Genomic DNA, 13,204 nt, shown 5'->3' on the forward strand with positions numbered 1-13,204 from the left:
GGTGGGAGGAGAAAGGGACGACAGAGGATGAGATGGTTGGATGGCATCAACGACTTGATGGACGTGAGTTTGAGTAAACTCCGGGAGTTGGTGATGGACAGGGAGGCCTAGCGTGCTGCAGTCCATGGGGTCGCAAAGAATCGAACATGACAGAGTGACTGAATAGAACTGATGCCTTCTTCTTATTATTATTTTTATCCTTCCTGTCCCTTTTCTATCTGTATCATCTCTTTCCTTATATGGGACTTATATCTGCAGTCCTCTGGTTCTCCTTACAGCTCACTTAGATTGTAATAGCCCCTATAAGCCAGTCAGCTTTACCTTCTTCTCCTGCTAGTCCAGCTTGTCACTACTACCAGATAAATCTCCTAGAAGCAGTGTTCTCACTTATCAGGCAGAAACATTACATGGGAAAATTTTCAGTCTAAGAAGACAACTGGCCTCAGTCAAAATACCAGCAAGTTGCTTTGTGGATCTCAACAAACTAAGAGCTTCCTTGATAGCTCAGTTGGTAAAGAATCTGCCTGCAATGCAGGAGACCCATATTTGATCCCTGGGTGGGAAGATCCCCTGGAGAAAGGAAAGGCTACCCACTCCAGTATTCTGGCCTGGAGAATTCCATGGATGGAGGAGCCTGGCAGGGGGCTCTCAAAGATTTAGACATGACTCAGCAACTATCACTTCACTTCACTTCATAATTGCTTTACAATGTTGTGTTACTTTCTGCTGTACAGTGAAGTGAATCAACTACATATTTACATATATTCCCTCCCTCTGAGACCTCCCAACTACCACCCTGTCACATCACAGAGTACTGGGCTGAGCTTCCTGTGTTTTACAGCAGGTTCCCACTAGCTGTCTATTTCACGTATGGTAGTGTATATATGTCAATCCTAATCTCCCAGTTTGCCCCACATTCCCCAGGCCCCCACTCCCACACGTCCATTTTGTATGTCTATGTATCTATTCCTGCCCTGGACATAGGTTCATCTGAGCCATCTTTCTAGACTTCATATATATAGATTAATATGTAATATTTACTTTTCTCTTTCTGACTTACATTACTCTGTATGACAGACTAGGTCCATCCATATCTCTACAAATGACTCAACTTCATTCCTCTTTAAGGCTAAGTAATATTCCATTGTATGTGCGTGCCACATCTTTATCTGTTCATCTGTCATTGGACAATTAGATTGTTTCCAAGTCATGGCTACTGTAAATAGTGCTGCAATGAGCATGTACTATGTATGGCACATAAAATGAAAGGGGAAAAGTTATAACATTGAAAACAAAATTGCTTTAAAACATACTTTTCCACTATTTATAGGGTCAGAGAAGCTATATTAGAAAAAAAGATTTGGAGGCTTATCTATGTTTATCTTATAAAGCTTCAGAAACTTGCAGTCATTTTAAAGAACTGGAAAGATATTTCTTCTCCTCAAATGTCTGATCAGGGACCAGGACATTTATTTTTCAATGAGCTAGAAAACACTGAAACCATATCTCTATTGGAGGCATGTTGATTTTGGATGAGAGACAAGAAATTGTGACCTTAGATTTTCATACCCATCCAAGATACCTCCCATAGGACAAGTTACCAAAAGAGGTGCTCAAACTTGCTAGAATTATCAAATTTCTCCTGAACCACCTTGGAAAATTACATAAAGACATACAATTGCCAATTGACCCCAAATGGACAATTTCAGAATGCATAGGTCCAGCTTTAAAACATTTAACAGAGTTCTTGTTTCTCAGTTGGTTTTCAGTCTTCTAGCTGAAAGGTGACTTGTCAGGTAGATTTGGCAGTATGGGGTTATGCCTGGGCCATGCACCTTTTCACACCTATCTCCCTTCTGCTTTTACTCTAATCATCATAGGAGAAAAAGTGCTTCACAAGCAATATTTTGTATCCTATAATCAGATTAAATACACGTCCTATTGGAGTACCCCCCAAATTGTGTGTGTGTGTGTGTGCACAGTCAAATTGTCACACCAAGCATATTACAAAATGCTGTCCTTCCTTCTCTAAAATCAAGTTGCCTGGAGCCACATAAAAGTCATTGTCATTGCCAAGGAATTTGAATCATGGATTTCAACACATTTACTACTCTTGCTGAGTGATCTGAGTCATTAGGCTTTTATAAATGAAAAAGATAGTCACCCCACTTGCAGATATTATCTGTTCCCAACTTCCTTTTTTCCTCTAGTTCACCTTTCAACCAATATGTTTGAATGTTTCTATGGAAATTAGACATGAAAAATAATATATATGATCTGATTTCAACTATGGAAAATGTACATTTTAAAAAACCTGAAAGCAACATGTTTTATTTTTACATGGTGAAGAAGAAATACTTCGCCTTACTAGTACTTCCTTCTGGCAGATGACATTCAAATTCATAGGAAAAATAGATAAAATTTTATAAATTGTCCATGAATGAGCATGATATAAAATGGAATACACAATTATCAAAAATCAGAAGAAAGTACTGCAAAGTACTAATCGTATTTTTTCTCCTAGTAGCTTGACCATAAATAATTTAATTTCCTCTACATTTTTATGAATTTTAAATTTTCTATAGTAAAAATACAAAATTTTATTGAAATATAAAAAGCTTAATTGAAAATATTTTGTAGAACATGGATTTCCATCAATAACAAAATCAAGTAAACATCTGAAATAAACGAAATAAAGCAAACATCTTAGTCGCTAATGGCATTCCACAAAGAAGCTCCAACCTATCTTCCCACAACTTCATTTTTCATTTTTCACTACTCATGTTCATACACTTTTTACGTCAATAAAAAGTCAAACCTTTGCCATTTTTTCATAGAGACACTAAACTTTCTTGAGTTTGTATGGTTGTTTATCCTGTTCCTGGATTTTCCTCTACATCCAAACTATTTCAGTCTTCACTTATTTGTGACTTTATCCTAGGCTTTCTCTCAAGAAAATATCTTTCCTTCTTCACAATTCCTGTACAATTTCTTTACTTCTTATAAAATTAGTTGTGCAGCAATCATCTCCTCTAGTACATTATACTCTTTATTTCCTTCTTTCATCCTTCCCAGCTACTTTGGTCACTTTTTTCTATATTTCTCCTTTAAATGTTATCTTCAAATTTGCAATCTTAATTTGTTTATTCTGAAACATTTAAAACTGTGGCACTTGAGAAACAAGTGAATAGCTAGAAGAATGACTATATAGGTTGGAGGCAGCAAGGATCATGTGCTATCCTGTCTAACTAGTCATGGAGAAGCATGATAAATAGGAAGGCAAAAGTGGAAAGTTATCAGATAGAGTCCTACCCGGACTAACTGCCTGCTTTTAAATCAATTTTGCATCAGATATAGGTATTTCAGATCAAAAGCTCAAAAAGTGAATTTCCCTTTCAATTTTATTCTAGAGTATATTTCTTCTGTTTTTACAGAATTTAACAGTATAGACTGTGGCTATATATATTCAGCTTCACATTCACTTATCTCTTATCACATTTGATTTTAAATACATTTTTCTTAAAACTGCACTTAAAAGTTCTACAGAATTCTGACTTTTCACCAGGTCAACTTACTTCTTCTCTCAATCCCACAAATGTAAACTGTCTAGTAAATTCCAGTCATTTTTTCCAGAATTTAAAAAAAAAAATGCCCCAGTTTTCTTCTTACCAAGACAGGAAGCATTTCCTGGAGATTAATCACTCTTTTGACTTGCAAAATTGGAAACGTTGGGAGAAATTAGTAAAGTAGGTTGTATCATCCTACTTTGGATTCAGAATTTTTGGAAATGGTCCTGTTGCCATTTGAAAGAAAGCAATCATGAGTCAAGCTGCGTGTGATCTAAACAAACACTGTCACCTTATAAAAATCGGACTGTAGACCGTGGACATAGTAGAAGATAGACAGAGAGCAAGCCATTAAGACCACATCAAGCTGAGAAAAGTCAGTGGAAATGAGAAACCTTCCAATTCTGCTGTCGCTATGTGTGGCAGTGTGCTCAGCCTATCCACTGGACAGGGCTGCAAGGGACAAGGAAGACAGCATGGAGCTTGTTCAGGTAATTAAGGGGGGTGGTCCTCACATCCCTGATGGCCCGGTGGGGAAACTAGCTCTGCTTTCTGTTTATAAAGCTTGCACAGAATTGTTGGAACTGACGATGTATGAAGTGCAAACGCAGAGTTATACAGTGTTGCACATGGAAAGGGTCTCAGTATCACTCATCTGGGCTTCTCCTTTTATACTGGAAGGAACAAAAGCCAGAGATATTAGGTACTAAGATCATAACCACCTTAGTAGCAGCAGTGTTTAAGATACGTGAGTAACAAGCAGAGAGTGTATGTAATGTGTCTTATCTTGAAACTTCTGTAGGTATTTTAATCCAATATAATGTTAGCTGGATATTTTTACTGCTGCCGTCATGTTTAGACACAGAGATTTTTCTAAGTTTTTTTCTTAAGCCAACTCCTTATGAGCAGTATAAAGTGGAAAATTGAATAAATGTAGCTGAAATAGACAAATACACACGAGGAAGTTTGATTGTTTAGTTTATCTCCTGTAAGTTCCCTAGGTACTTACCTTGATTTTCCAGGTCATGGCGATTTTCATTGCTCTGGTAGTAAAATAAGCTGCAGAGATTATTCTGTTACAAAGATAAAGCAAAAGTGAAGAAGAGTCTGTAACTGAAGAATTAAACATGACATTGACTATTATTTCAGTAGGCTAGATGACTATTTCAAATAGCTTAAATGAGCAACTGCACAAATTTACTGTAAACCACTAAAAATCATAAGATGACCTGAAACTACACTTATTTTCCGTTAGCAATATCTAGAAAACTACTACAACCTTGCAAAGGATACAAAACAGTTTGTTAGAAGGAAGGACAGTAGTCCAGTAGTCAAAAAGATTCAAGAGATGCAGAAGTTTCTGGGGTTGGAGGTGACAGGAAAGCTGGACTCTGACACCCTGGAGGTGATACGCAAGCCCCGATGTGGGATTCCTGATGTCGGTTCCTTCAGCACCTTTCCTGGTATGCCCAAGTGGAGGAAAACTCACCTTACCTACAGGTAATGGGTCCAAAGAGATTTTGACATGCTATTGAGATTTTATAAATTACTATCACAGGAGAAAATAGCACCTTTATTATTACTTTTTTTCATACAGAATTGTGAATTACACAAAGGATTTACCCAGAGATGCTGTTGATTCTGCCATTGAAAAAGCTCTGACAGTCTGGGAGAAGGTGACTCCACTTACATTCTCCAGGATCTATGAAGGAGAAGCTGACATAATGATCATATTTGCAGTTAGAGGTAAAAACAAACAAACAAACAAACAAACAGAACAAGGTTGGGGGGAAACCCACACAAAATTTTATGTAATGTTGTTTCATTAGAAAAGATTCTAAAGAGATCTTAATTATTGATCATTTAATATTTTTTTTTCCCTCTCTTAGAACATGGGGACTTTTTGCCTTTTGATGGACCTGGAAAAGTTTTGGCTCATGCCTATCCACCTGGATCAGGGTTTTATGGAGATGCTCACTTTGATGATGATGAACAATGGACAAAGGATACATCAGGTCAGTGACACATCCCTCAGAATGATTTTGGTGTTGATTTTTATTTTAACTTGGAGAAGTCTAAATAACTAAGAATATTGGAGAAAAGGAGTGTAACAGATTTCCCAATGGGACAAGAATCAGCAGAGGCAGACTGGAGATGGGAATAATTGGATATGGCTGGATACTTTGTCTCAAAGACTGATTTCAAGAATGAGCCTTGAAAAACACTTGACTTTCCATTAAGTTTAATCAGTCAGTTGATCAATTAACCAAAAAAAAAAAAAAAAGGTGGAGAAGGGGCAAGAAAGGTACTGTGTGCTTCTAGGAAATAAGCGACTATAACAGCTGACCAAATGAACATAATGCACAGCTGACCTGTATAATGTACATGTATTTAAGGAAAAAGTAACTGTTATCTATTTCTTAAATAGGAATCAATTTATTCCTTGTTGCTGCCCATGAATTTGGCCATTCCCTGGGTCTCCAACACTCAACCGAACGTGAAGCTTTAATGTACCCAGTCTACGACCCTCTCACAGACCTCACTCGGTTCCGCCTCTCTCAGGATGATATCAACGGCATTCAGTTCCTGTACGGTGAGTGATGCTGGAAAAATTAGACATGGGAGCTTTGCAATGATGGTCTTCAGGAAAGCTTCCAAATGCGGCATAAAACATTTATAATTTTACTCGAGGCACTTTGAGAACGTGTGGGACGCATATACAGTGACAGAAGCATCATTTCCTGCTGATGTTTGCATCCTCACCTCTGTCCCCTCTAGGGTCTCCCCTAGTTTCCCCTAATGACCCCGTGGTGCCCACGGAATCTGTGCCTCCGGAGCCTGGGACCCCAGCTGCGTGTGATCCTGCCTTGTCCTTCGATGCAATCAGCACACTGAGGGGAGAAATCCTGTTCTTTAAAGGCAGGTCAGTCCAGAAAACTTTATATTCCTATCTATTCTTTTGATGTATCAATACAATGCTTAGAGAGGAAAACAAATAGAAACTTGATAGAGATTTTTAAGTATTTAAAACAAAACAATTTTGCTCTGAGACTTGAAATTATTCTGACTGCTCCACTTTCCATATTTTCCTAAAACTGTCAAGTTCATTTTCAAAGACTTAAGATGATTTTATTTTTATCCTGTAACTATCACTCTCAAATATTATTGAGTCATGGTTACTTTTGAAAAGTCACAAGTAAAACTTTAGAATCTGAATTTTATCTTTACTTCCTTTAAAAATGATACCAGGAGACTATTACATTTAATCAATTAATTTACTCACTGCTGGATAAATATGCACATGATAAAACCGCACAAGTGGAAAGAAAGTTAAAAGAAGGCATCATCACATCACTGATTCAGTTTCTCAGTTCTCCCTATCTCCGTCCTTAGTGATGAATGCTTAAATATCCTTCCAGAATTATTCCGTGACTGTATAAAAATATACTTACATGTACACATACACATCTGCCTTTCTTTTTGAAAGTATAAATGATGGTGTAATATATATACTGTTTTGCATGAATTGTGGGTGTTTAAAACTTACAGTCAGTTGATTAATTTGCATTATAGGATAACTTCCCTTTCACAGAGACATTATTCTGGAATCCTGTGCCAACAGGTCCAATGCAGTCTTCTGGGGGGGGGGGAAGGAAAGATTTTTCCTTAATGGCAACATACCTAATTTCTGTTTGTCATTGATCCTAGAGGATGTGGGAATGGAGGAAAATGGGTGAGGAAGGAGAGTGAGGAAAATATGCTAAAAGGTGGAAGACTTTTTTCAATTTTCATTTCTTTTTGCATGTATTTCAGACATTTTTGGCGGAAATCTTTCAGGACACTCGAACCTGAATTTCATTTGATCTCTTCATTCTGGCCATCTCTTCCTTCAGGCATAGATGCCGCATATGAAGTTACTAGCAAAGACACGGTTTTCATTTTTAAAGGTAATTATTATGTAATAATTTCTTTAATTTGTTGAAATAAAGCCTCTCACCAAAAAATTGATTAAGACTTTAATATTTTTCTACAACAAATTTTGTCTGATTTATTGCTTAAAGGTAACAAAGCTGTAATGGAGACTGGCATTATTTTATTTATATTTTATAGATGATGAAATGAACACAAGAATAGAAATAGCCCAGTTGTAAATTCCCTCATTTGGAATTTACAGCTGTGTTCATTCCATCTGTGTTCATTCATTCAACCTACAAGTTTTTGTTTAATGTCTATTTGGGGCTGCTAAATCTAAAATTCTGGCTTCTTTTCCTACTATGAAAATCAAAGGTGCTAAGAAGTATTTCCAAAACCAAAGACTCAATTGTTTTAGATTCAGTGTGATTGTGGTTTTTTTCTCATAAATACAGGAAATCAGTTCTGGGCCATCAGAGGCAATGAGATGCAAGCAGGTTACCCAAGAGGCATCCATACCCTGGGCCTTCCTTCAACAGTCAGGAAAATAGATGCAGCCTTTTCTGACAAGGAAAAGAAGAAAACGTACTTCTTTGCAGAGGACAAATACTGGAGGTAATATTTGTTTGTAATAACTTTATATGATCCTAGTTAGGGAAATTATCTTCTTTCTCTAAGGAAGTTGCCTATCTTCCTCTTAGACCTTCGTCCCCCACAGGAAGAACGGTGGGGCTCTAGACAGCTGTGGGGGAGTCCCTGTGTCTGTGCTCAGTCCCCCAGTCATGCTCAACCCTTTGCAACCCCATGGACTGTAACCCGCCAGGCCCCTCTGTCCATGATTTCCCAGGTAGGAATACTGGAGTGGGTTGCCATTTCCTCCTCCAAGGGATCTTCCTGACCCAGGGATCGAATATGTGTCTCGTATGTTGGCAGGAGGATTCTTCACTGCTGAGCCATCTGGGAAGCCCCAGTGACAACATATATGAACCAAATATGATAGAAAACTTGAAATTTGTATTTGAAATGAATGATTGGATTCACTCTGTGTTCATATCTTTGTGATAGAAGGATGATTAAGATTCTTTCTCTCCAGACCTAAGAAATATGGTAGCAAACAGCATCTGCTAGATCAAGATGTTGCCTCTCTTTCTGGTAGAGATACAATTTTTAGAACCTAGTTTGCAGTACCATTGAAATCACATATTTCTGTAGCATTAAACATGCCTGACATTTATTTGCAAATTTTGGAAAATTGATTAGAATTTCACATTTTTTGCCGATTTTGATAACACGGCCTCTGTGCAATGCTGAGCTTTGTTTCTCTTACTTGGTACAGATTTGATGAGAAGAGACAATCCATGGAGCCAGGTTTTCCCAAGCAAATAGTGGAAGATTTTCCAGGGGTTGAACCAGAGGTGGATGCTGTTTTTGAAGTATTTGGTAAGAGGATACTCCTTTTGTTGGCAGTGGGGCACTTGAAACATTCTATAGTACCAGAAGAAAGAGGAAAGCTGAAGAATTTGATAACAGTTTTCTTTAACCAGTTCCTCCTCCCAACCCTAAATTACAGCTTACAAATTTCATATCAATTGTATGACTACTTCATATAATAAGCTGTATAAAAAACCCCTCAAGTGGTGTGGCCAAGTTCAACACTGGCCAGCTGTCTTCTCCATCCCACCGCTAATCCCCATGGAGAATTTCTCTGTCTTTCCTGAGTAGTCAGTCAGCTGCCAATATTTAATTTTCCATGAGCCCAAAGTTAAAAAAAAAAAAAAAAAAAGGATTTTCTCCCCCACTTAGTTATAGGTGGGTGGAGGAATAGATGATCTTTATTGAAAGGTAACCTGAGCACCAGGATGGCAGAGTCAGAAAGGACCATCTGGTTCTGAAAGAGTCCCTGAGATTCTCTGAGGCCAAAGAATCAGGCTTCTTTGTCAGCAATGGAGAGGAGGAGTATTCATAAGGAAAAGTGTAAAGATACACAGTTTCTGAAGATGCAGAGAATTTTATCTGATTTCAAGCGGAATAACCTAATAACCCAGAGCCTGGTTCTGCTGTCAGACAGAGCTGGAGTGGGGTGCTGTTCACATCTTTTCCTTATTAAGTGACCTTGGGCAGGCATTTAAATTTGTCTGAATCTCAACTTCCTCTTCTGTAAAATGGAGTTAGATATATGTGCCTCATAGGACTTTTACAGAAAGAAATGAAAATAAAAGTCATGCAAAATGCTTACCATAGTTCCTGGCACATAGTAAATCTCTACAAACACTTTCTACTTTTAAGTATTTGTTATTCTGAGTTCTGTGTGTTGCCAAATTTATTTACTTGAAGAAAAATATCTCATTATTTCCCCTGTCTGCATTTGCAGGGTTTTACTATTTCTTCAGTGGATCTTCGCAGTTTGAATTTGACCCAAATGCAAAGAAAGTGACACATGTGTTGAAGAGTAACAGCTGGTTGAATTGTTAGGAGAGATGTTTAGAAGGCATAACATGGGCATTTTAAGTTAAGCTGATAACTTTTCACCTAAGTCTCCATGAACTGAAATGGTTCGTGTTCTCCTGGGTGTGCAGTGACGGAGACTGAGAGTATGAGCGGTGTGTCTTGCCCACTAGCCTTACATATCACAGGGCATTCAAATGGGCTGTGCATTTGTACTCTGGTCACATGCATTAGCCTCCCATGGGAACAGGGTTAGCACTCGTGCAACAAGCAAGTGACTGTATATAGACTATTTACTTATTATTTAATAAAGAGAATCTGTCAGTTACTTTATCGTGTTGTTTGTTTCAATGAATGCACTTTCCTCACAATCTTGGGTGTGTTGTGGACTGATCAGTCAATAATGGAGATACAGGATCAGGGTCTCCATGGCTGGGACCTCAAAATGGGCTCAATCAGAACTGGAAACAATCTGCTATTTCCCCTCCCCAGGTGCCCTACCAAAGGGATGCTATTTCTGCCAACCAGGCATCATATGTGTTCCTGACACACCCAAGGAGAAAGATCAAGGGAGTTGTCACCATACAGGGCAGGCTCTGAAAAAAGTTGTGAAGCAGAATCCTATAATTAAAACAAATCACCTAGTTCACACACCTCATTTTTTTCTGGTAGGAAAATAAACCTGTTCTTTATCTTCTCCTTTTACTTATATATTCCATCAATGGAGTTCCTTTCCCTGCCCAAGTAAATAATTGTGCTCAGATTGCCTCTATTCACAGATGAAAATGCCCTCCTTTACTCATTTTGTATCTATCCATGCCCATGTAAGCCCCCATGGGCAAATGCTTGTCCTAAAACAGGTTTGCCACTCCTAAGTAATACGTGTAGCACAGTACTGGCTACACAGTAAGAGCTCATTCATGCTATAACTTATTAATTCACTTGAGAATAATTTATTAGTAGTATTCCATGTTTCAGGTATTGTGCTAGGTTGTGCGGAGAAGGCAATGGCACCTCACTCCAGTACTTTCACCTGGCAAATCCCATGGACGGAGGAGCCTGGTGGGCTGCAGTCCATGGGGTCGTTACAAGTTGGACACGACTGAGCGACTTCACTTTCATTTTTCCTTTCATGCATTGGAGAAGGAAATGGCAACCCACTCCAGTGTTCTTGCCTGGAGAATCCCAGGGACAGGGGAGCCTGGTGGGGTGCCGTCTATGGGGTCGCACAAAGTCGGACACGACTGAAGCGACTTAGCAGCAGCAGCAGCAGCAGCAGCTAGGCTGTGGGCATGGGAGCCTGAGGAAATGGACACTGTTCCTGCCTCACTGATATTATAATCCAGCAAGAAAGACTATATGCAAAGAGTGACAAACACGGATACGCAACTGTAATTTTAGTAAGAGTTATAAATGAAAAATTAGGCTTCTTTGACAGAATAACAGGAGGAACTCCTTTGAGCTGGGTGGTTTTAGAAGTTTTGGAAGAATGGCATTGGAGAAGGTTTTGAAGGAAGACAATGAAAGCTAGCTGAGAAGATGGTTTGGACTAAAGTGGTCACAGGGGCAAATCAGATGGGCATATATATATGATTGGCAACAGAACTCTATGATGGCTAAGATATGGAGTTTATTGAACAGACATAAGTGGCCAGAATAACTCCTGGGTAGCTTTGTTGAGCTTACCGGAAAGAGGCAGTTTTGTGAGGAAAGGGCAATAGGAAGAATTGATCAGTTTTGCTAATTTTTGAAATGTCTGAGAGATTCACAAGTGATAACATGAAATAAATCAGCTTAGAACTCAAAAAAGAAGATACAGTGATTATGTTCGGTGATAAATATTAACTAAACTTACTGTGGTAAACATTTTGCATTGTAGTCACATACCAAATCATTATGTTGTACACCTAAAACTAATACAATGCTGTATGTCAATTATACGTAAATTTTCTTTTTAAAAAAGAGAAGATATAAATATGTGGGATTTTTCAGCGTTTGACTCGTCTTATAGTGCAAGAGATATCAAATGAAAGATTTTTATGAGGTAACCTTAATAAATGACAATATTTTGCCAAGGATTGAACATGTCTTTATTTTTAAAATTAACTACATTTATTTGGTTTATTTTTTGATAGATATTATGCATCCACAGCATGAATTTGAAAGGTAAAAAACATGCAATGAAAAATTAATTTTCCTCGCACATTTATCATCACTATCTAGTTCCTTTTTTCAGAAGTAACAAACTAGAATTTTAGGAATCCTTTCAGAACTATTTTATACGTATACAAGCAATAATATTATCTTTATAAGTTAAAGTGTGTGTGTTAGCCGCCCAGTTGTATCCGACTCTTTGCTAACCCATGGACCATAGTCTGCCAGGCTCCTCTGCCCATGGGCTTCTCCAGGCAAGAATACTATATTGGGGAACAATTCCCCTCTCCAGGGGATCATTCCAACCTAGGTCTCCTGTATTGCAGGCAGATTCTTTACCATTTGAGCCACCAGAGAAACCCTAAGTTAAAATGGTAGCATATAAACTCACACTGCTCTGCTATTTGCTGTTTTCACTTACTATAGCCTGGCAACCATTCCACATCAGTATATGCAGAATTTGCTTCACTTTTTCATAACTACATTCTGTGAGAGAAATATGTGATTTATTTATTCAGTTTCCTATTGGTCATTAAATTAGTGATTAAATAAATGCATGCATCAAAGAAATAAAATTTAAATATAAAATCAAAAAAATAAAAATATATTTTAAGTAAATAAAACCATTACATTAAATGACAATTCAGTAATGTGTAATTTGTGGTTGTCATGAGTATCCAAATGGCTCACGTGGTGGAGAACCTAAACAATAGTTTCCCTACCCCTCCATCTCTGCTCAGACTTTGAAGATTAAGCTTTTCATCAGATATGCAAGTGTATTCAAGGATATTCATTGTAGCACTGGGAAAAAATAGTAAATAAATCAAATAAAATTGTAGGCATCAATATACTGTTTTCAGTATTCAGTGTATCATTAGGTGATTTTAAATATTTTACTATTATTCCTATTGTTTGATTGGCATGCAAAAAAAAAAAAAAGCTGCTCTCAGACATTATCTAGTCCAACCGAAAGTCTGACATATATTATTTCTCCTGTTTTAATGCAGAAACAAATACTTTACATACATCACCTCACTTAACTCTTATTTGGGAGGTAGAGATTATTACATCAGTTTTACAAATCTAAAAATTGCTGCTCAGAGACAATAGGCCATATCCTCAAGGTC

General features: G+C 37.8%; 2 protein-coding genes across 2 annotated transcripts in view; one reads left to right on the forward strand and one right to left on the reverse strand.

The window, feature by feature from the left end:
• The window catches only part of LOC138421071 (small ribosomal subunit protein eS4, X isoform-like), a 65,349-nt gene extending 64,455 nt beyond the window's left edge, over positions 1-894 (reverse strand). Inside the window, exon 1 of the mRNA XM_069554800.1 lies at positions 782-894. The gene's annotated coding sequence lies outside the window, so the exon portion shown is untranslated. The remainder of the gene's footprint in view (positions 1-781) is intronic.
• A 2,819-nt stretch (positions 895-3,713) lies between these two features.
• Positions 3,714-10,251, forward strand: LOC138421070 (stromelysin-1-like). Its single transcript, XM_069554799.1, has 10 exons — positions 3,714-4,057; positions 4,822-5,066; positions 5,164-5,312; positions 5,456-5,581; positions 5,995-6,159; positions 6,345-6,489; positions 7,380-7,513; positions 7,934-8,093; positions 8,815-8,918; positions 9,850-10,251. The coding sequence occupies exons 1-10, from the start codon at positions 3,953-3,955 to the stop codon at positions 9,948-9,950; spliced, it is 1,434 nt and encodes a 477-aa protein (XP_069410900.1). The 5' UTR covers positions 3,714-3,952; the 3' UTR covers positions 9,951-10,251.
• Positions 10,252-13,204: the final 2,953 nt, after the last annotated feature.

This window comes from Ovis canadensis, chromosome 15 (assembly GCF_042477335.2).
Source record: "Ovis canadensis isolate MfBH-ARS-UI-01 breed Bighorn chromosome 15, ARS-UI_OviCan_v2, whole genome shotgun sequence".
In the NCBI taxonomy this organism is placed as follows: domain Eukaryota; kingdom Metazoa; phylum Chordata; class Mammalia; order Artiodactyla; family Bovidae; genus Ovis; species Ovis canadensis.